Below are 24,974 nucleotides of genomic sequence, written 5' to 3'. Positions count from 1 at the left end.
AAACCACTCATTATTTTTATTTTATTGATATTATAAGCCAGTGTTAAATCTTATGAATATTACTTCTTTTTTTTCACTTGACAATCTCATTAAGGTTCTTCTCTACAGTCAATTTATTAGCTTTTTAAAGCACAGAACGTAAACTCTAAGACCTAATTACTAGAAACCTAATAACATAGTCACATGCTAATACCAGGTATTATTTACTAAGGCAGAAAGCCCAAGCCTTTTATTTTCATACAAGACTAAGATTTGACCTAGAATTATTGCATATACAAGAGTCTGTTACTGACATCAGAAATAGTTTCTTCATGTACTTTGTCCAAAGAACCATCCTTTTATGGTTCTAGTATATTCTATCATATTCTACAATTGGTTTATCCTCTCAGACTTATCATTCAGGGAGATGATCACCTCTTATGAATCATAGTAATTTAAAAAATTTTATAAGTGAATGCAGTCAAATAGTACTTTATTATTTCATGTTATTAGTGTTTAATCTCCTTTTAGTTGATGTCTGACCATGTAAGTATGCCACATATCGTTTATTATTGCTTATTATTTCTTTCTCTAGGTCTAAAATCTAAAAGTGTCAATGACCTGGTAAAGGGCATAGTAAGAGAACAATTTAAAAATTTTCAAAATGACATGCAAGAGACTGTCGCACAGCTTTTCAAGACTGTATCAAGTCTGTCAGAGGACCTTGAAAACACCAGGCAAATAATTCAAAAAGTTAATGAATCTGTGGTTTCAATAGCAGTCCAGCAAAAGTTTGTTCTAATGCAAGAAAATAGGCCCACTTTGACAGATATAGCAGATCTAAGAAATCACATTGTGAATGTAAGGCAGGAAATGACTTTTACATGTGAGAAACCTATTAAAGAACTGGAAACAAAGCAGTCTCATTTAGAAGGTGCTCTAGAACAGGAACATTCATGGAACGTTCTGCATTATGAATCTCTCAATAAGACTCTTTCTAAAATGAAGGAAGTACATGAGCAGCTTTTATCATCTGAACAAGTATCACACCAGAAGAATGTTCCAGCTGCTGAATCAGTCAGCAATAATGTTACTGAGTACGTGTCTACTCTACATCAAAATATAAAGAAGCAGGGTTTGATGATGCTGCAGTTATTGGATAATTTGCACATTCAGGAAAGCAAGATTAACAATCTCACTATTGCTTTGGAGATAGAGAAAGAATCTGTCAGAAGTGAATGTGAAGATATGTTATCCAAATGCAGAAATGATTTTAAATTTCAGCTTAAGGGCACAGAAGAGAATGTACTTGTATTAAACCAAACATTGGCTGAGGTTCTCTTTCCAATGGACAATAAGATGGATAAAATGAACGAGCAGCTAAATGATCTGACTTATGATATGGAGATTCTTCAACCCTTGCTTGAGCAGGGACCATCACTTAGACAGACAATGACATATGAACGGCCAAAGGAAGCAGTAGTTGTAAGGAAAAGGGTAGAAAATCTGACCAGTGCTGTCAATAGTCTAAGTTTTCTTATCAAAGAACTTACAAAAAGACACAGCTTACTTAGAAATGAAGTACAGAGTCGCGGTGATGCCTTAGAAAGACGTGTCAGCGAATATGCCTTAGAAATGGAAGATGGCCTAAATAAGACAATGACAATTATAAATAATGCCATTGATTTCATACAAGATAACTATGTGCTAAAAAAGACGTTAAGTACTATTAAGGGTAATCTCAAGGTCCACAAATGTGCTTCAGATATGAAAGATATTTTGGCGTTTATCCCTCAGTTCCAACGTTTGAACGATTCTATTCAGATTTTGGCCAATGACAATCAGAGATATAACGTTGTTCTGCAGGTTGCCAAGGCCCTTGCAGATACTCCTAAAGATAAGAAACTAAGTCAGTTCAACTATCAAAAGATTTATCAAATGTTCAATGAAACCACTTCCCAAGTGACAAAATTCCAGCAGAATATGAGTCATTTAGAAGAAAAAATACTCTTAGCCACTAAGATTTCCAAAAATGTTGAAACTCGACTGCAAGGCATGGAGTCTAAAGTGACCCAGACACTCATACCTTATTATATTTCACTTAAAAAAGGCAGTGTGGCTGCAAGTGAGAGAGATCAGGCTCTTCAACTGCAAGTATTAAATTCTAGATTTAAGGCACTGGAAGCAAAATCCATCCATCTTTCAATTAACTTCTCTTTGCTTAACAAAACTCTCCACGAAGTTTTAACAATGTGCCATAATGCTTCTACAAGTATGTTGGAACTCAATGCTACCATACCTAAGTGGATGAAAGGTTCCCTGCCTGATATACAGCTTCTTCAGAAACATCTGACAGAATTTGTGGGTCCAATGATTGAAATAAAAACTCAAGCTGCTCTATCTAATTTAACTCGGTATATAGATCAATCATTATCTGATAGTCTGGCAAATGTTGTCAAGTCTCAGAAGCAAGTAAAATCATTGTTGAAGAAACAAAATACACTTAAGAAGCCAACCGTGAATCTTACCACTGTCCTGATAGGCCGGGCTCAAAGAAACACAGACAACATTATATACCCTGGTAAGCTATTACTGAAAAATAACTTTTAACTTTTATTTTTATTTAAATAATATTTAGTATGTCTTTACCGTTCAGCAGTACCATGAAATATAAAAGATGCATATGTGAGCTTAAGTAGATAGTCAAGTAATGCAAAGGTCACTGACATTTGATTCTGACTTTATCTTATGATAATTTAGACATCAATATAAAGCAAGAAGTTCTCGTGTAAATATTTGGCGTTTTAACTAAACAGACTTCTATAAAACAATAAAATTTGCTTATATAATACAGTTTTCTTTGCACTAGTAATTAAAGAAAGCTATTAGACAATGAGGCTATTGATAAATAAGACCAGACTTATTCATTCTAGCATATTGGAACATTTGGTATGCCATGAATGTCAAGCTAAGGCACTTAGAGACAATTTTGTAAAGAATGGGATATCTGTGCAAATTTGTAGTAGTGCGTTGTTTGTAGTAAGAACTATGACACAGAAGCATGAAGCCAGCAGTAGTGTGTCGCGTGATTGCAGAGATGATATTAGGATAACAGCTAGGACATTATCGAGTGAATGTTGGCAAGAACCATAAGGGGAAGATCTAAAGAAGAGAGAGCTGAAGCAGAGGAGACAGATGTGAGAGATCTTGGGAAGTTATGACCAACAGAAACAGGCAAACAGTGGAAGGAGTAATGACATGAAGAACACCAAATTTTGATTCTGGTCCTAGTTGTATTAGTAAGTTTCTCTATTAGTTAATAGCCATAGCTAGTAAGTTCACTTCTTTGGGTTTCATTTCCTTGCTTTTTAAGTGAGGAGACTGAAATAGGTAATTTGCTGAGGTCAGTAGTAGAAATATGTTGTAGACTGCATCACCGTAAAAAAAAAAGAAATGAACTGTTCACAACCTGAATGCATGGCACTTTGAAAAGAGAAGACTTAGCATATTCTGTGGCTATAAATTTGGGGAAAGAGAGGATAGTAGTACCATCAGCCAATGTTATAAATATCATAAATTTGGAAGGAAAGAGGAATTCAGTGTGGTATGTGTAAACTGCCTGATAGGTATCTCCAGGTTGGTCGCAGTTGCTCATGCCTGTAATCCCAGCACTGGGAGGCCAAGGCGGGAGAATCACTTGAGCCCAGGAGTTCAAAAACAGCCTGAGCAGCATAGAGAACCCTTGTCTCTACAAAAAAAAAAAAAAAAAATCCAAAAATTAGCCAATTGTGGTGGCACACGCTTGTAGTCCTAGTTACTTGGGAGGCTGAGGTGGGAGGAACATCTGAGCCCAGGAAGTCGCTGCCCTCCAGCCTAGCACAGAGTGAGACTCCAACTCAAAAAAAAAAAAAAAAACAACCACCAACAACAACTAGTATCTCTATATGGAAGGCAGGTCTTATATGTATGTTTGGCATGCAAATGGTATTATCTTTTCACAATCGAAATATCTACTAATTCTTACTGAAAGAAATGGCTCATATGAGTCGGCTGTTAAACTACCTGCTCATTAGTATGAATTTTGCATTTTGTTGCTTTTTAATTACAAAAAGGTGATCATATTCTAACATGATGTGACCCTCATATTTAATTTTGGAATGTTTTGATAATATTACAAATTATGGAATAGTATATGCCACTATTTAAATTAGTGTATTTATGACTCCCCTAAATTAATCTGATATAAAGGGATTAATTTTACCACTGTGGGATCACAGAGCAAGCTACCTAGTCATATATGTTTCACAGAGAAAGGTAGTATCTCAATTCAAACGGTTCTTTTAATAACAAATTTTAGGAAAAATAACAAGTTGTTCTTTTTCTATACTATTTCAATCTTGGTCTTCATGTGAGCATTCAACACGAGCTTCAATTAAGCTCTACAGCATGCATAATCATACACCAGGCAAGCTTTGGTATTTTTTCTGAAGCCAAAATAGATAGATAGATAGATAGATAGATAGATAGATAGACAGATAGATAATGTCTTTATGGTAAATATAAAATTTGAACAGCCTCAAAGTAAATTGAGGTTAAAAAATGTATAGAGCATAAGAACTTATAAACTTTGGTTGTATAAAAATGCATGTTACGACCTTATAAAAACTGTTTTTAGATACTTATTGTGATTGGGCTTGAAGGGCTAATAAGAGGAAGTAACTCAGTTCTGATTATCTTTTTCCAACGATGCTTTGATGAAATTGCTTCCTTTTCCTTTATTATTATGAATAAAAATTTTAATATGCCTTTCTACCAAAATTAATAATGAATTAAAAGTTATTTATTCTATCTCAAAGTTACCAGTAACATTGTCAAGGCAACAAAGATATATTGACCTAATTCTATGTGCAGGGTAAATGTTCACTTTATGTAGGACCAACAAATTAATGTGTGGACCCCTTTCAAGTGGGCACATAGATTTACATGCCCATTAAACTGGCTCTGCTTCTATGGACCATAGAACTGATAGCGTTCAATGAGCAGCTGAACAGGTAAGCTCTATACAAGGTGATGAAACCAGTGAATAAGGCTAAGTTCTCCTGTAGCAATTGTGGAATAAACTACGTCCTTTATACCTTTGGTATAAAACACATGGACACACTAACTAAATATGGTTATGTTTCCTTTTATATATATGATAAATACCATAGAGCCACATTGCTCTCCTACATAACTAAAGCCAGAAGACAATTTATCATCATCTTATGAATCTGATGTGAAATTTCAGTCATATTACTCAGATTATAGCTATTGTCATTTGCAAAACAAGTACAGTTTATAGAAAGAAAAGCAGTATAAACATAGTTTTAAATCTTAGTTTTTAAAACTGATAACTTTTAAATTTGATAATACAAATACTCTAATGATATGATATTGGATACCATTTATTAACATTTGCTATATTCTAGGAACTGTACAAATTATACAATATTTATTGCTTCAATTAACAATACCTATGAGGTATTATTATTCTTTTTTTGAAAATGAGTGAACTAACCCTCAGGGACATAACTACAGTATCCTGCCTAAGCTCATCCAACTAGTAAGCTATAGACCCTGACTCCTAGTCAGCCGGATTCCGAGCTTAGTCCTCCCGCTATACTCAAGGAGATTGTAGAGTATGTTCACATGTCTTTCTCTGTTTCTGTCCCATGAGTCATTTGTTTTTTAGAGTCAAGCCATATCCGAGTATTCTGGATGGCCAAAGCCAATATTCCTAAGGAGTTTCCTGATAATAATACTGACAACTTTTTTCTGCACTATGAGGCAGTAAAGGTGCTGCTTTTCAGTTTGGTTTGTCTGTGATATGGCCAGTGGGTAGTTCTCGAAAGTCACCATCAGTCATTCACAAGGCCTTCCTTTGACTGAAGTAGATGAAGGGCAAAATTCAGAGTGTGCATCCCTCTTTCTTCCTTTTGAGCTCATCCTACATTCAGTTATGCTAATTCGGATTCCTAGTAGGCCATTGCTGATAAGCTATTCAGGTTCAATTGCTAAATACTTGATTTGTTTCTAAACAATATTCTAATAGACACCAAGAGGTTTTTATTTCATCTTTGAAGATTTGTTTGTACAGCAATTGACAGTCTTATCCCTGCAGAGAGCGTTTGGCTGCTTGCCCTTCCAGGAGTAGCTGAATTCTGCCTTAACATAATGTCAGCTGCTCGTGACTGAGAATGTGTACCTCCTGCTTGCGAAGCCATTTGCTTTTTATTTCCATAACTTCTCTATTATTTACCATTTAGTTATCCTTAATAAGCCTCTTTTATTCATAATATTTGCTTAATCACTTATTTATTTATTAAATATATTTTATTTCTGTATTCCTTAGAAAGATTGCATTCTATTAAACATTTGGTGGTATATCAAATACAACCTTTAAAAATGATAATTATTGTGAATATAAGTAGTTTAAAAGATACAGAAATAAGGACCTAGTGAATATTGAACTGTTTTATATCACTTTAAAACTATTTTTCTAAATTTTATGATTCTGCGTAGAGTTAGTCATGATGACTAATGAGCACTGAATTGGAAATCAGTAAACCAGGGATCAAGTCCTGTCTGGCAATGCATTTATTTGTAATAAGTTATTTATTTTTCTAAAACTTCCTTGCTTTTGTAAGTCACTTTGTTTCAAACTCAGCATGTACTTGTAACTTAACCTATGCTTATCAAATAAAGATAAATCAGAAATAACAGCATACAGAATATAGGCTTCATGTATGAAAACGTGCATTGATTTTTTTGCAGCAAAAAAATCTGCAAAACAGTTTCAAGAATGGTTTTCTCCAAGAGATTTTCTACTATTTATATGATTTTTTTCATATTGTAGAACAGTAACACTTGCAGATATACCTCAAGATAGCTAACATGTTGTCTAGCACATACCCAACATATTATCTTCTGTACAAAATGGCTGAATATAAGTCAATTAATTTTGAAGTCTGTTTCAGTTTCGAATTTATGATCTATTTTAGAAGTTTCAAAAAACCGCGCACACATTTGGTAATTCAGTAGAAGCATTCACAAGACGTGGCATATAGTTGTGTTCACAGCTAAGGTTTATTATGGTGAAAAGATGCACAATAGAATCAGCTAGGGTAAAAGATACAGGCAGAGTCTGGAGAAATTCAGGCACAGACTTCTTTATGTTCTATTCCTACCATGAAGAAAAACACTTTATGGGCTATTTTTTTCCAGTCACAAAAAGGCTACATGTGTGCAATAATTCTGCCCAGAGAAGTCCATCAGCATCCAAGGGTTTTACTGGGGGCTAGTCATGTGGGCACGCTCTGTCTAGCACATACCCAAACTCCAGACTCTCAGAAGGAAAGCAGATCTTCAGCTTAAACCATGTTATCTGTATACAGGGTCTGGGCACAGTGAATGACACATATCAGTTGGGGAATAGAGAACAGTCAGGTTCCCAAATGTCAACCAAGGGCAAAACCTTCCAAGTATACCTTGCTAAAGATAGCAGTCTTAAGCCTTCTGTGTTCGGTTTTTGCTGCACGTGATCTTGAAGATTTTTTTGTGTCAGAGTTGGTTAGCAGCCCTGTCTACTGGAGAGGCCTCCCCAATTTATGTCAATAAAACATACCAGTGTTGAAGAGAATAGTAAATGAACTACTGTTTGTTCATTGTTCCCAGGGAAAAGAAAAAGTTCCCCCAGATTTCCATATGATTCCCCTTCATATGGAAGAATGATGACAGTTGGAAAGAGAGTGCTGACAAAATTGGCTATCTTCTCTTGCATTTTGTCCTACAATAAAATAGCCAGTATGATGATCACATATTCTGAAACAAAATTTCTAATATTTGGTCTGACATTAAAAAGGAAATGAGACAGAAAACCAGGTTCCATTTACATAGTCACTACATATTCTTGTGTTCCCAAACAAGAATCAAAGGATCTGTTTCTTGACAATAGACTTTGTTTCATTGACATCAAAGATTTGAAACTACATCGGATTATTAACTGGTCTGTAAATTAAATGCGACAAATATATATGTCTTTGTACCGATTATTAACTACACTATTAGTTCAGAATTGCACACAACAGTGTTACTTTGTGTCATGTGGATTATCAAACATGAAAAGGAAGGTACAAGGATTATTAAACCACAAATTGTAAATTTATCGTACAATGGTTTAAGTGAACATACTTTCAGCTTGACAAAAATTACAGCACAAGAATAATAACTGTGCCCTTTATTAACTGCTTATGAAGTTTGAAAACATATTTTAAGTTTTTAAACGACAATTTTACCATCCACAGTTTAAAATTGACCCTAAAAAGAAAAAAAAATGAATATTTTATATTATAAACTTAATTTGAACTCTTCAATCTGTTTATATTGAATATCATTGTTTTAGGGGAAAATGTCACATGACACTCTATTGGTGTCAGTATTAATAAATCTAAACTCAAGTCTCTTTATCCCTAAAAACAAATTACCAATAAAATTATGACACAGTTTTTGAAAAACTAAAAATGTCACTGCCTATTGTGCCAGAATGATACAGGTACCAAAATATACATTTATTTTTCACAAAAAGCAACTCATGTTTTATGGTTAATCAATACTCCATTACAAATTCTTTTCTGGGCTTTATAATCTTAAGCAAGTGTTAAAATTTGAAATTTGTGTGGGGATTTAGGTTTGAGGGCATCAGCATAAAGATGACGTTTTGAAACTGGGTATAGGTGAGATAAACCAGGAAACTATGCCCATAACCAGAGTAGGAGGAGCAGAGTCAGAGGAACAGCAATCTTTAACCAGTGATAAGAGAGAATACTGAAAAGAAACAGAGAAAGGCAGACAAGTACATCATCTATAGACATTAGCATGCTAGTGTGTGTTCCAATCCTACCAAAGTAAACTAAAAGTTATACAAAAATACTAAATATCCCAAATAATTATCTGATAATGAAAAGACATCATCAATACCTTTCAAATATAATCTAAACTCAGTAGCTTTATAGTCAACTAAGAAGTCGTTGTTTGTACAAAGTTGTATACATTTATTTTGTCATTTACTGTAAACTAAGAAATGTGTTTGAAAATGTCCAACTACAGATTTACCTCAAGAAGATCTTTGTAAAACACCTTCCTAGAATGAAGGCACAATTAATGTACAAGATAATTTTTGCTATTCAGTTTCATCATAGCTTAAAATGTTGTGTTAAGATCTTTTTAAAGCAGTTTTTCTTTGAGGACCCAAATACATTTTCTTTATGATTATTAATGCTATTTGAAAATTATAATAATAATTGTTCAAGCCAATAAATATTAATTAAATGCCAAATGGAACCAAGTATGTTCTAGATGTTCTGGATATAACAGTATGAAAAAAAAATCCTGGAGTTTACACATTAGCAAGTTAGAGAAGAAAAAAATGAATAAATAAATAGATACATTCAATAGTATGTTAAAAGGTGATAAGTACTGTGCTTCTAAAAAAAAAATCAGAGAAAGGTCAGGGGAATCAGAATACCAAGGTATGTATTTGGGTATGTTGGAAGCAGGCTACGCCATTATTAAACAAGATGGTAGGATAGTCTTCTTTGTTGGAGAAATAGTGAACCCTGCAAGGAACTGGGAACAGAAAGGAAGAGAAAGCAAGGCTCTGGCTTGAAAACTTTGTAATTTTGTCCTAGAAAGAGTTGATTGTGGGCGATGTACCTATAGAACAGTGTGATGTTTTGTTATGTTTAAGGTTTTTTGTTACATGTATATGAATACTATGTTATTGTAAAACAACCCCGAGTGCAAAAGAAAAGAAACAACATACGACAGCATATTCCAAGCATTTATCTAACCTATATTTTATTTTTTAGGCATTTTCCCAATTATTCTCTATTCTAAATGGTGCTGCACTAATGGAGACATTTTTGTGTATATCTCTAGTTTTACTCCCCTTAAGAGAATATCCAAGAAGTAAAATTACTGATGCAAAGCCCACATAAATTTTAAAAGAATTTGGTAATATTGCCAAGTTTCTCTTCAGAGAGTACCGACTTACACTCCTTTGAACAACTTATGAATGGCTTGAGAATTACACGTATGTGTGCATGTACACACATGGGTACTTTAATTTTGACTGAAAAGTTTGTCCAAAGACATTTTAAATTTTACAATAACAAGATTTTAACAGGCAATGATGACATTGTGAATACTTTTTATTTTACCATTCTAATGTGTGTACAGTTATACCTCATTGTAATTTTTAAAATTTTTTTATTTTAAAGGTGTGTGGAGTACAACTCAGGGTTAGGTATACAAGTGTTCATTATGCAGGTATCTGTGTTGATGATGATCTCTCCTGGTAGATTCCCACTCCTGCCAATCTCACCTCTTCTCCCCTGCCAGTTTCCAACTACTGCCAACCCTTTTCTTATAGTATTATGATAATTGTTCAATTTGGTACTCAGTTCTTTGTTTCTGTGATAGATCACTCAGTATTATAGACTCTAAGTTCATCCAAGTTGCTGCAAAGCTCATAATTTTGTCCTCCTTTATGGCTGCATAATATTCCACCATGTATATGTACTGCATTTATTTTATCCAGTCCTCTTTTGATGGAAAGCATGGTTAGTTCCATAGTTTTTGCTATTGTGAATAATGCTGCAATAAACATGCACGTGCAGGTATCTTTTTATCTCATTGTAATTAAGGAAATGTATTTTGCAGATATATGGACAGGGGTTGTTCAGAAGCAGGAAAAGTGGTTTTAACCCTGCTGCAATCACCTAGATATGAGTTAATGAGAACGTCAATTAGACAAGTTAATGGAGATGAAATGGAAGTCAAAGAGCAGTAACATTATTTTGAAGGTATTCCATTTGGTGGAAGAATAAATGCTATAGCCAAAAAAAAAAAAAGTAGGGTAGGAGGAGGTGGAATGGTTATTTAGTAATTTTGAAATCCTAGGTAGAAAATTAAGGGGCTTGAAATACACTATGTGTGTTTCTGTGTTTGTGATATAATTTATAGCTAAATTTACTAATGTTGATATACGGTCTATGAGTTTTGATTATAACCCTCACCATCATTAGTTCCAACACTCCCCCCCACCAAATTTCCTCATGCACATTTGTAACCAAACCCTATTCTAATCCTCAGACACTGGCAGTCAGTGATCTGTGTTCTTCTCCGGCAATTTTATCTCTTCCAGAATATCTAATAAGTAAACTTATACAATGTGTGTAGGCTTTTGAGTCTGACTTCTTTCACTTCATGTAACATATTTGAGATTCTGCATGTGCTTGCTTGCATTCCTTTTTATTACTGAATAGTTGTGAATTGTGTGACTGTAATATGGTTTATTTATCTATTTGCCAGTTAAAGGATCTTAGTTGTTTCCAGTTTAGGGGAATTATAGATAAAGCTGCTATAAATATTCACATACAGGTTTTTGTATGAATGTAGATTTTCATTTTTCTTGAATAAGAATACAAGAGTAGCATAGTTTGATTACAAGATAAATATAGTTTTGACTTAACAAGGAATAGCAATTCACTTGGCATTTACCATTTTAATAGATGTACAATTCTCTCATTGTGATTTTTTTGCATTTTCCTAATGACTAATGATGTTGAATGTATTTTAATGAATTTGCCAGACAATGTTTTTAATTATTCTTTTGATCAATAGCTATGACGCTGAAGAAAAAGGATATATCAGTTGATAATATCAAATAAAAACATTTAATTTGCTAGGTCATGACTTAAGATAACAGAATGATGACTTAATGGCAAGGGTTAGAGTAAATCTCTGGAACAGGGCTACTAAATGTGGTCGAGATCGCTATGATTCAATGCACTTTAAAGTGATATATGAGGGATTGAGAAAAAGAGATACCAGAAAACAAAATCAAGAACAACATATGTGATCAAAAAATAAGTACAGTAAAACTGATCATTTGAAGAAAAAGCAGTAGAGATGTTTAGAAACTGTATTTTAATCTGTCTATACACCAATGAACAGAATGTGGGTAATTAGAACAATGAAGTTGAAAACTTAATATAAACAGATAAATACTGATATTTCTCAGAGCTGTTAGAAAGGGACATATGGAATATTTCTAGATTCATATTTCTACTTAGATGAATCTTACTTGACATAAAAAATTTTGATACATGGGGAAGCATAATGGTACTGACAGTTAAGTATGTATCCATAAATATGAGGGTGAAAACATTTTAAAGAGCACTGGATCCAGAGGAAACATAAAGAAAAGTGCTAATGTTGTGTGTGCCTATTACCTTAGTGCAGAGTTATGCAGTGGTTTTGTATAATGCTTTCCTTGATGTATTACAAAACTGCCCCGAGGCAAAATGATAGATCCTTTGCTAATCAGTTGGAAACTCCATTGTATTCTAAGCAGGGATCATAGTTATATGCCCTCTACAATGTTATTATTTGAATGAACAAATAAAAAATTAGAACTTTGTGCTGAAGTAGAAGTAAGCAATAAGAATATAAAGTAAAACTAAATTAAAAATAAAAAACGCAATAAAATAAAAATATATGACAAAGCATATTATGTGTAACATAAATAAAAATAAGAATAAGGTGAAAGTCATCAACACAATGTATGTATTTATTTGTCAAATTCCTGTTGAATAGGTTCTAAATGAGCACTGAGAATGGTTGAGTGAACAGTGATAAATTCAACACAGTTCATCTTCTCAAGAAGCTCATACATTAAGCAAGTAATTATAATAAAGAATGACAAATGTTAGCAAAAGTAGGGTGCTTTGAAAATGTAAGGAGCTTGCCAATCAGTTCAAATTTAGCATGAACATTTATGAAATATGAAAGTAGGCTTAATAGAAAAATGTAACTAGAGCACATATTAGGGTCCAGAAAGCAAAGACCAGAACAAATTGAGACATAAAATTTTCCAAGACAACGGAGAGGACTTTTAATCATGTCCAGAGCAGGAAACTAAATTTTGAAAGGTCAGTTATGCTACCTGCATGAGATAGTAGAATGTTGAGTTGGTAGAACTGGTCAACTAATTGCACTGATCTCCATCAAGGAAAATAGTCAGAAAAGGATTAAGAGATTATTGAAGCACAAGATGGGAGAGATGCTGTGCGAAGTTTCCTTGAAATGATTTCATATCTCTAGAGAAACATGACAAATAATATTATAACATCAAACTCTGACCTTCAAGAAACAGTGAAGAAGAAATAAAGTTGGAAAAGAATGTGGTAAACCACATCAATCTCTTACTAATGTATTTATTCATCTGTTCAAAGATGAGCACTTTCTATATGTCACATACTGTGCTAATCAGCAGTGACACAGAGTTTAAGAAATAGTGAACCTGACCTCACAAATGGTCATGCTGTAGTTGCAGGTAAGAAGGACCCGAGAGCAATTACAGGTAAGAGTGATAAGTTCAAGAACTCCAGAGTATTAGGCAATACTTGAGAGAATTAAGTAATTAACTATACTGATGGGGAAGAAGGAAGATGCCCAGAAGTATGTGATGCTTTATTGGAGTTTGATTTTTGTGTTTCGTTCAAGAACAAATAGCCCAATGAGTACTAATATAAACAGGTATTTATAAAGATATCTAACTATTTTTAAATGTTTCAATAACAAAGTGGAAAATATAAGTCAGATGGTGCACAAAAGCTGATTTCTAACTGATTATATAACAGAGTACAAATAGCTTCAACTGTCAAATCTGTGCCAGCCAATCTTTAGTTGTCTGCTGTAATGCTCTGTACTTGACACTGATTTATTAAATGTATTTTTCCATTAGGTACTTTTATCTCTGACTGGGATGAACACATGAAACATAAATTTGGAAATGATAATAAAGCTAAGAGGAATGGTTAAAACATTTCATACAGAATACAATAATGAACAATTTATGGGGAAAAACATGGTGACTCACATCTAATAAGAAATTTTACTAGTATTAGTAAAAATGATAAATTCATATTTAAGTGAATTAAATAAATATGGTATTCTGGCAACCACCAATAACATCAGAGCACAGAAGACCTCTCATAACAGAGTGTAATACAGATACAAAAACAGACAATGAGCATGTAATGATTGTGATATCTTAGCAGAGGTGTAAGTTCATTTGAGCAGAGGTCCCTAGCAGTGGTTTCCCATGGCCTACTCTGCTTAGATTCCGTTGGTACAAAATGTCCAGTTCTGGGAGCCATAGACATGATTTTATGTGCTAAAAGACTTGGAAAGACCAGATATACCTAAAATAGCAAGAAAGGCAAAAAATAAAGTAAAATGAAATAAAAGGAACTTAGAACACAAGCAGTGTAAGCAGGTATAGACAAGTGGTGGAGGCGTCCTGGGCAGATAACCATTAGGCACTATGAGAGATGTCTTAGAAGGTAAACTGTGTGTAGTCTCAAGAAGTTTGGACTGTCGTAACAATAGCAAAAGGTGCAAGCCCTCAATTAGACTGCAGGGGAGCTCCCCCAGATGAATGACCCTACAAAGAAAATGGAATAAAGGATAAAATAGTACCCTCTGAAATGACTCAAAGAATAAAATCAAAGCAAGACCCCTTCCTCAGGTATTGGAACACAAGGGGGAGAAAAATGGAATGCTCCTGCTGGACATTAAATAGAAACCAGAAACCTTAATCCTGAAGAATCAGAGTAGAGACAATAGCAGCAATGCAGAGAAATCCATCTTTTGTTCAGTTTCTTATATTCTCCTCCTTAGCACAAGTTTGATCCCATGGCTACAGATGAGTGTGACTTTTTCCCGTTTGGGAAAATTAGAATTGTAGAGCTGATGAAATTACATAAGTAATTCACTTTCCCCAAAATTCACTGTACAATTGAATCATTCCTCGTGAAACACATGACTTGAACACTCACTGTCCTGTGAGTCAATAACTGTGCTCGATTCAGAGAATGTAAAAATAAATTGAAGTCAGTGCGTTGATATAAATTCAAATTATTGTAAGTAATGGATAATCATTGATGTCTTTAAGGCTAAGTGGTGGACTAAGTTCTAGGACAACAGCTAACAGCAAAGGAAAGGGTTTGATAATCTACTCATGTTGCGAAATGACATTAGAGAAATGCGTGCCAGTTGGAAATATGTGTTAAAAGATGCTACATATTTGTAATATTTTAACACTTTTCTTAATAAATAAAATATTTTATGGAATATTGTATAGAATATATCCAAATAATTCAATTTAATTTCTAATTATGTATTTTATTTGCAAAAAATTATAATAATACAAGCATGCAGTTTGATCACAGTTTATGTAAATTTCAATAATAAAAATATGAAACAGACTGTATTTGTAGATCTCACTTCATGAGAAAAATATTAAAGCAAATAACTCCGAACTTAAAACTCAACAATATGATAAATGTTTATATACCTCACCCTGAAATGTACCCCACATATTTATAATAAAAATTAAACAAATAGAAATAAAAAATAAAAATGCTTTTTTATATATTTAAAAAAATCAACAATCATATAATTTGAAATGAGTGAATAATAAACTATTCACACTATCGCCACAAGGTGGCGCCAAAGTAACTGTGGCAAGTGGAGAAAGTATTGTATTCTTCCACCCATTTTTCTGCATTTACATAATTCGGTATTATGTTTACAACCGTATTCATAATTTGAGACTATCTAAATAAATTAACTGATTCTGTGTATAGTGTGCTAAGTGTAACTTACTGTCTTCAGTAAATCAAATGTGTTAGAGAGCTTCCTCATTCTTTGACTACTAATATTCCTCAGTTGAAATATATTATCAACAAATTATTTAACAAATCCTTCATCGGTGGTCACTTAGGAGTATTTAAATATTTTATCAATGTAAATGCTATAATAAAGAACATAAGATCATCCCTGAAGAATTTTCTCTTTGTCTATAGAAAGGTGTGTCTGGACAATATACATATTCTGCCAGGAAAAATTTCTGGCTCAAAGTAAAAATGAATACATTTGGTCACATTGTCCTATTTAGAGGTCTAACAATTTAAGCTCTAATCAACATTTCATGAAAAGGTCCATTTTTTCCCTCTTATTGTCATGACCATCTCTTTTCTTTTCAAATGTTGCCTCCTTATCTAAAATGTTATTATTGTTAAATGTATTATTCCTGAATTAGTAGTGAGGATGCATATGTTTTAAAACTTGTAGTGAGCATTTGTAGTTTTTGTTCAGTGATTTTCCTGCTCATATCATTTGCCCACTTTTTTTTTAAGGATAAAATGTTCTTTTTCATTTGAATTTGTCAGAACTTTTCATATGCTATGGATACTAGTTGTTAGATTGTCATATCTGTTAAAATATATTTTCTCTTAATTTGTCACTTAACATTGAACTTTGATAATAATGACTTTCATTGCAAATGAGTTTTAATTCTTAGGTCAAATGTGAAAATGTTCTGTCTCTTATGACTTCTGATTTTTGTTTTGCTTTGCTTTGAAAATTTTTTTCAAAATTTTAAAACTCTAGAAAGATATTCTTTATCTGATTGAAATGCAATCATATAGGTTTTTTCACATTTAATATGTTTGTACACTTGGAATTTGTTTTCATAGATATCCAATTACCTTGGCATCATGTATTAAATAAACATTTTTCTTCTCCAGTGATATGAAACATTACCTTAACCAGTTCCAAATACATACGATCTGTGTCTAGATAATTCTATTTTGCTTCACAGTAGACTAAAATCATAACATTTCACACAAACAAACGCAATGGATCACAGAATTGCCACTTGCCAGAAGGAGAAAGGGAGATCAGAGCTAAGGGGTTTCTATGAAGTCCCTTGACCACATTGACAGGCAACCTGGGCCTCAGAGTCTGTTTTTCTTACTTCAGATCCAGTGTTTTTCCTATTCTGCTGCAAACGATTATTTGAGATTGACTGGAAAATAGGTCATTTTGTTCTCTTTTTGTCTTCCTTCTTTTCCAGTAACAGAGGAGTATTCAGCCTGTAGTAGGTTCCCATGTCAGAATGGGGGCACGTGTATAAATGACCAAACTGGCTTCACCTGTGCCTGCCGGCATCCTTTCACCGGTGACAACTGCACTATCAAGCTGGTGGACGAAAATGCCTTAGCTCCAGGTAAAAGAGTACATGCATCCTTGGATTTGCTCAATGTCATAAATAGAAACATTCTTTGAACATTTGTGTGAGTGAATATTTAAACCTGTCCATCAGGGATCCATGGGAGAATGAATTTCTTTTACTTCTGAAACTCACTGAATCATGTACTTGATTTACAAGTGGAAACGTCTTTTTGCCAGGCAAATGTTTATATACATGCACTTGTTGGAATTTTCGATATCAGTGTACTAGTGGCAGTCTATGGAAAATTCTGTCTTCCCCCCCACACATACTTTTTTCTCTTGTGCATCTTAAAAGAAAATATGAATGTATATATCTGACGGTATAAACTCTCCTCAAACAAGTTGTTAAAGAAATACACTTAACTCATGTTAGATACAGTCATTTAGAAGAGGCTTTAATACATGCTTAGCAACATATTTTCTGTGGAGGTGAAGCTAATAGTGCCATTTTGACTGTGTGAAGAACATGCTCAAATGTGTAGAGTAAAACAGGATACCATTTTTGTCCATTTAAATTCATAGTATTGGTTATTTTAGATTTACTCCAAGAATGTGCTATGTCTGATTGTTATACAGGAAAATATGTGCAGCATTTAAAATATGTCCTCCTAGGGACGCAAAAGAACATATTTCAAATCAGGCTTTTCTTAATAATATCCCGCATAATAAAGAGTAAATTTTTTTTACTCCATTTTAAAATCTCAGGCTCTGTAAGCACATTTGGCATTAATTATGCAGATAATTGCCTTTGTCTCCTTTTCTATAGTGAACATGACTTTATTTGGGTTTTGTTTTAGCCTCTAGAAACTGCTTGACAAGGTGCTGGAAAATTGTTTCTACATCATGTCAGCTTCAATTCCTACAAAGGACTTTAAAACATTCTGGCATTCCATAATCATCATAGGGTGCTTTGAATTCCTTTATCTCTAGGGAGATCAAAGCGACATGCAAATTAATATTCCCGTGAGGGAGGTATCAAATATTATTTTCATTCTATCCTGATCTAAATGAAGAAACTGAGGTTATGAGAGGGTAATTCAGCCAAGAGAAGAGACAGGCATCCACACACATTTGTTAAATTTGATGGACCTTTTTTCCTCTCCTGAGGCTTTTTGTAACTGGGATTAAAATGATAAAGATACGAGGAAAGACAAAACAAGATTAAAAACATGAAAATTAACTCTTGCCATTTTTTTCTCTAACAGATTTTTCCAAAGGATCTTACAGATATGCACCAATGGTGGCATTTTTCACATCTCATACATATGGAATGACCACACCTGGTCCTATCCTGTTTAATAATTTGGCTGTCAATTATGGAGCTTCATATACCCCCAGAACTGGAAAATTCAGAATTCCATATCTTGGAGTGTATGTCTTCAAGTATACCATTGAGTCATTTAGTGCTCACATCTCTGGATTTTTAGTGGTTGATGGAGTAGACAAGCTTGCATTTGAGTCTGAAAATATTAACAGTGAAATACACTGTGACAGGGTTTTGACTGGGGATGCATTATTAGAATTAAATTATGGGCAAGAAGTCTGGTTGAGACTTGTGAAAGGAACAATTCCAGCCAGGTTTCCCCCTGCTACTACATTTAGTGGTTACTTGTTGTATCGTACATAGGTTAGTATGAAAAACAGACAGTCATCTTTATTGAGAAACAGCTAGTGTTATTATTTACCTTTGAATGCACATCAGCTCTGTTTTGATTTTTCTACATGAAATGAAAGCTAATTTCTTTTTAAACGTGAGTAAAGTTGTATTTTTTTACTTTATAAAACTTTGAATATCTGTTGAATGTCCTGTAAATGAAGACATTCTTCCTTCTAAAAAAATTTAGTGGCACAGGAAACAAAGTGAACTTGTTAGCATAACTATTTCTTTTTTGTTGTTGTTCCTTCATTGTAAGTCATTCCATTATAAAGTAATATTATAAAATGGCTATCATGCAATATTATCAGTCACAGTATTCTTTCCAATAAAACATTTAACTTTGTTATTCCCTGTGTATATAAGCATGTAACAAATGTTTCCTAGATTCACAAATTCAAATAAATTACTCAAAGATTGGAAAGTGCTTTTTTTAAACTTCTATTTTTACACTTTACTGTTGAATGGTTCAATTTTACATACTAAAATCTTCCTTTGCAGTAAAAATTAAGAAAGTTGAATTAAAAATTTGAAACATGCTTAGCTATGGCAATTGACACATATTTGGATACTTACACCCAAACCCCAGAATACATAAGTGAATCATTCACCTGCCACCATCATATAGTATAGTATCTACAACGGAAAAATAAAACCTTTTCCTAATAAGTATTCTTCTGTGGCAGTACCTGCAGATCTGTCTCTACTCTTATATAGGGTAAGTAATAATCTGTGTCATACTGCAACGTATGGGGTGCTTACTATGCCCCAGTTCTCTTTCAAGCAATGTACATGTAATGTCTCATTCTTTGAAATAATTCTTATGAAGTGGGTATGATTAACATTATTTTGTAGTTGAAGAAACTAAGACACAGAAAGGTTAAACAATGAACAAAGGCCCACAGCCGTGAGGACTGAGGCAGGATTTGGAATCAGGCCATGACTTCTCCAGAGTCGATATCCATCATCTTTCTCTATATCCCCCCACAGATGTCCCAAAGTGTATTCCACTAATCCCTGACTAGTGGACATTTAGATTGTTTCTCATTTTTTATTATTACAATAGTGGTTGTAGTGAACTTGCTTAAATACATTCCTTGCATATTTGACAAAGTATTTCTGAAGACTAGATTTGCATAAGTAATAATAAAAATAAAATAATAAAAAAATTGGTATGGCAAACCTTTTTATGAATTGATTTCTTTAATGCTTATTATAACCCAATGAATTACATATTAACTCATGAAATCTGTATTACATATTATCATTCTCTTTCTGTCCATGAGAAACCTACACACATAGAAGTTAAGTAATTTTCCCAGAATTACAGCGAATGTGGAGAATTTCTGGAACAGAGGATAAACATATCTTTCAATTTTGATAAATACTATCAAATTGCCTTTAAAAATATCTATACCAATCTATAGTCCCATCAATAAGAAAAAATTTAGGCAGGAACTTTTTATCTTCCATATATCCTCACCAAGATTAGCAAGTTTTTAAATATTGCCAATCTTGAAGATGAGAGTAATATCTTCTATTTAGAGCAGAAAGTTGAATTTTTTTTCAAATTTTTCAAAACTTGAAATCATATGCCTGTACAAAGACTTGTACAGAAACATTCATGGTTGCTTTATTTGTAATAGCCAAAAACAGGGAAACACCCATATGTCCAGGAACATTTCTAAGTTGTATTATCATATTCTACTGGATGGCTTTTAAAAATGTAGCCAAACAAGTTCATAGCAACTTAGAAGTTGCTATAATGCCTTGTGACTATTTCTTATTTAATTATAATTCTGTAAATACATATAACAATAATCATATTAGTAATTATATCCCCAAACACCAAAGCATCATTTAATGCTATATGTTCTTCACTATCTAATTAAAAATCAGCAGATTACATTAGATTTTGCAATGATGAACACTGCTAAATGATTTACTTTCTTCTCTTCTGGTAACAGTAAATAAAGGCAATACATCAAAACCACTGAAATCTATGTTGAAAGTATACTTGGAAAGTAAAAACTGTATATTAATTTATGAACATTTGAAAAATAAAATAGACATTTCAGATTATAGAGAATTTCCAGGCTGTAACCAAAGAAATTAGAAAAACTTTCAAAATGTTTTTGAAAATGACACATTTACAAATAATAGGGTAAAAATTGTCAGTAAGATAGCCTGCAGTTTTCAACTCCCAGGTCACATTCTTCTCTGGCAGCCTGAATCTATATTGAGTGATGCTGGGGTATGAAGACCTATCTTTTTTGACTTAACATGGGACATTCAGATTAACAATATTCACTTTAGAGTTCCCTGCAGGGTGGACTAGGTTTGTTAGACTGTGGTTTAAAAATCTTCTGAGTTAGACTGGATAAAAAAATATGGTACATATACACAATGGAATATTATGCAGCCATAAAGAAGGACAAATATATGGACTTTGCAGCAACTTTGATGGATTTGGAGTCGATCATACTCAGTGATTTATTACAGAAATGAACAGAGTTCCATATGTTCTCACTCATAAACGGACTCTGAACAATTATAATGCTATAAGAAAGCAATTGACAGTAGTGGGAAACTGTCAGGGAAGGGGGGTGGGATTGGCAGTTGGGGGAAACTGCTGGGGGAGGGAGGGGCATATCTCATCAACAAGGGTACCTGCATGATCAATGTTTATATACCTAACCCTGAAATGTACTCCACATCTTTATAATAAAAATTTTTTTTTTAAAAAGAGAAAAATCTGAAGCAGCAAGTTGCTGGGAGAATGAGTGGAACCAGAATAAAGAGACTCATCATTTTAAAAAAAATCTTCTTCTGCATAATTACTGTGAGATTCATAGGTGTTATAGTGTGCTCATTCTTTTTCTGCTTAGTAGTACTCAATTGTATGGATATAAGAAAGTTTGTATAACTGTTTGTTCCTGGACATATGGGTGTTTCCCTGTTTTTGGCTGTTACAAATAAAGCAACCATGAATGTTTCTATACAAGTCTTTGTACAGGCATATGATTTCAAGTTTTGAAAAATTTGAAAAAAAATTCAACTTTTAATTGTTATTATCAAACTTACCCATATAGAAGAAAATATAACACTGGAAGTTTTCTTGATATCTTCTATGGAGATAGCTGACTGTCTTGAATATTATTTTGTAGATTCAATTTCAGAGGCTTTCTCTCTCACCATAACTGTCCAGCCAGCTCATAAAGTGTGCCAGGATCCTAATTACTGATGACAATCTCAAATACATGCGTTTATTAATTATTTGATAAATACCTAATGTATAACAGACATGGCAAATTGCATATAACAAATTATATAAAAATAAATATCAAATATGACTGGCCATGATGGCTCATGCCTGTAATCCCAGCACTTTGGGAGTCTGAGGTAAGAGGATCACTTGAACCCAGGAGTTCGAGACCAGCCTGGGTAACATAGCAAGATCTCATCTCTGCAAAAAAAATGAAAAAATTAGCCAGGCATGGTGATGCATGCCTGTAGTCCCAGTTACTCGGGAGGCTGAGGCAGAAGGATCATCTGAGGCCAGGAGATGGAGGCTGCAGTGAGCTGTGATTGTTCCATTGCATTCCAGTCAGAGTGACTCAAACAAAAATAAATATAATAAATATCAAGTAAATTAGAACAGATAAATGCTGCATTTGAAGTACATTATCCAGGGTCATGCTGGTGGTAAATACCACCACCAAAATCATGGGTAGCTCTGTAAGAATGAGAAATTATCTTTGAAAACTGCCTTCCTCTTTTATTTTCTTGGTACTGTTGACCAATCTTCCATCACCTCCTTTTGGATCTCTCCAGGAATCAAGAGCTTCATATTCAAAGCCAGGTGTGCCTACAGTTCCTTTCCCTTGCTCTGTCACCAGTCAAAACTCTCCATTTGGAAAAATGGGCTCGTATCATTTAGACATTAAGAAATGATTAAAATAAGCCATACTGATTTTCAGTTGTCTAATCTTCTTAGAGGAGGTTTTTTAGGTGATGGTTTATCTGTTTCAAAATGCAAATTTTCTAACTCACATTGGAAACATAGGGAGTAATTGTCTTTGTCTTCATCAAGAACAATTTTTAATGTAGCAAAGTGTTCTTTGTTATTCAAAACTTTGCCTATACTCTATCTGGCAGGGCGCATGTGGGACACATTGAAGTAAAAAATGTGGACTTGCTCTTCCTAAAGTGTACAATTTAGTCGGACTGCCTGCTTGTGCAGAAAGCACGGAGGTTTGCTGCCTCGGTGTTTTCAAACCTGGGATTCATCAATAAGCTGGGGAGCGTTATTAAGCATCTTCCCTTGAATGCTTTTACCACAACTCAGTGAGAATCCTCAATGAGCTATACTGCATTTATGTTTAGAGAAAACAACAGTAAAATGGTATTCATTCTCTAGGCTGACATCCTAATTAATCTATCTAAAACTCTGGGAAAAGTCCAAATTTTGAAGTTTGTATGACTTATATTCATGAATTGTTTCATGAACTGTCAAAGCTCAGGTTGAAGCCAAAACATTTTCCAGACACCAAGTGTCTAAGTCAGGTTGGGCGGTCATAACAAAGCACCATAGACTGGGTGGCTTAAACAACAGACATTTATTTCTCACCATCCTGGAGGCTGGGAAGTGCAAGATCAAGGTGCCAGCAGAATTAGTGTCTCTGGTAAGGTCTGCTCTAGTCTCTTCATCCGTATAGACACTGATCTTATTATGGAGGCGCGATCCTTCATGACCCCATCAAAGCACAATTCACTCCCAAAGGCCCCATCTCCAAATACCATCACATTGGAGGTTATAACTTCAACTGCAAATTTTAGTGGAGAAGGGGCACAAACGTGCCCATAGTACAGGAATGGAATGTAGTCATATTTAGAATGGTGTGGATTTTTTTCAATGTATTATTTGGATTAAAATACTTAGATTTCTTATTTTGGGATTCAAATCGATAATCATATCAAGTCCACTCGAGTTAACAGTGAAAACACTGCACCACACAACCTGAAGGACAAGTGTTCTTATGAATCTTACTCAAATAAAGCTTACTAATGCCACTAATCAAAAACGTACTAATGCCACTAATAAAAAACTGACTTGCTGAATTTTTTCTCTTATCAGGACATAGACTATGACTACACATAGTCAAACTATTTTGAAGTTTACTTTCCCTCATTTATCTTTGCTGCAACTATTATCATCATCAAAAAATTTAGATGTGCAGTATATATATATATATATATAGAGAGAGAGAGAGAGAGAGAGAGAGAGAGAGAGCGCCACATGTATATTTCTTCATCTATATAAAATCTGTGGATTAAGAATAACCATAATTTGCCAGAAAATATATGTAGGAAAAATGCATTTATTTGTACTACCTGGTCCTTTCTAAAAATGATTTAAGATGACCACATGTATAATTTGTGATAAGAAAAAATGTTAAACTTAGACAAAAATATTTAGATGCTGTTTATACCTTAAAGATGAGTCAATAACGTGTTTTCTTTATCCTGATTTCTTAGAGTTATATTCACATGCACTAATTTTTATGATTTGCCACAGAACCATCTTACTGTTAACAAAGATTGACCCACAAAGATGCTTCCCACAGCCTCGACCCCTCTTTCAGTTCCCTGCTCCACTCTATTCCCCATCTCACCATCGTAGATTTGCTACTTAACAAATGTATTTATATCTTTTTATTTCTGCTGAAGAGAAAGCTAAATAATGTGAAAATTATCCTGTAGATAAAATTCAAAGATCATCCAGAGATTGTATGTCTTTTTAGTGATCTTCATTGCTCTTTTTGAATCATGTCATTGAATCCTTGGAATCATTCTATTTCATGAATTCTAATTCTGTTTCCTTTAAATGGTCAGCACACTGGCAGATCATCACTGAGTTTTATCCTACTCTAGAGCCCTGTGTTAACAGCAAACTATGTCATTGGCCCCATGCAACAAAGAGAAGAATAAATAAAGGCTATTCCTGCATTTCTGTCTAATTTTGTCTTTTTCCCCCATGTGGTACACTCAAAGTAAAACATTTGTTTGAGAAAATAAATCATCACCAATATCAACAACACAGCTATAAACCTAAGGGTATCTTGGGTAACTCAAAGGAATCTTTAAATTTAAGAAATAC

The 24,974-nt window shown here is 33.7% G+C and overlaps 1 protein-coding gene across 1 annotated transcript in view; it reads left to right on the top strand.

The window, feature by feature from the left end:
* Positions 1 to 19,229, top strand: part of MMRN1 (multimerin 1) — a 61,492-nt gene extending 42,263 nt beyond the window's left edge. The window contains exons 6-8 of the mRNA XM_008071523.1: positions 575 to 2,560; positions 17,009 to 17,155; positions 18,366 to 19,229. Coding sequence (XP_008069714.1) covers positions 575 to 2,560; positions 17,009 to 17,155; positions 18,366 to 18,787 — 2,555 coding nt within the window. The 3' untranslated portion in view covers positions 18,788 to 19,229. The remainder of the gene's footprint in view (positions 1 to 574; positions 2,561 to 17,008; positions 17,156 to 18,365) is intronic.
* Positions 19,230 to 24,974: the final 5,745 nt, after the last annotated feature.

Source organism: Carlito syrichta, unplaced genomic scaffold (genome assembly GCF_000164805.1).
Source record: "Carlito syrichta isolate Samal-C Ts95f unplaced genomic scaffold, Tarsius_syrichta-2.0.1 Scaffold314358, whole genome shotgun sequence".
In the NCBI taxonomy this organism is placed as follows: domain Eukaryota; kingdom Metazoa; phylum Chordata; class Mammalia; order Primates; family Tarsiidae; genus Carlito; species Carlito syrichta.
This window is presented reverse-complemented; position numbering and strand designations above follow the sequence as displayed.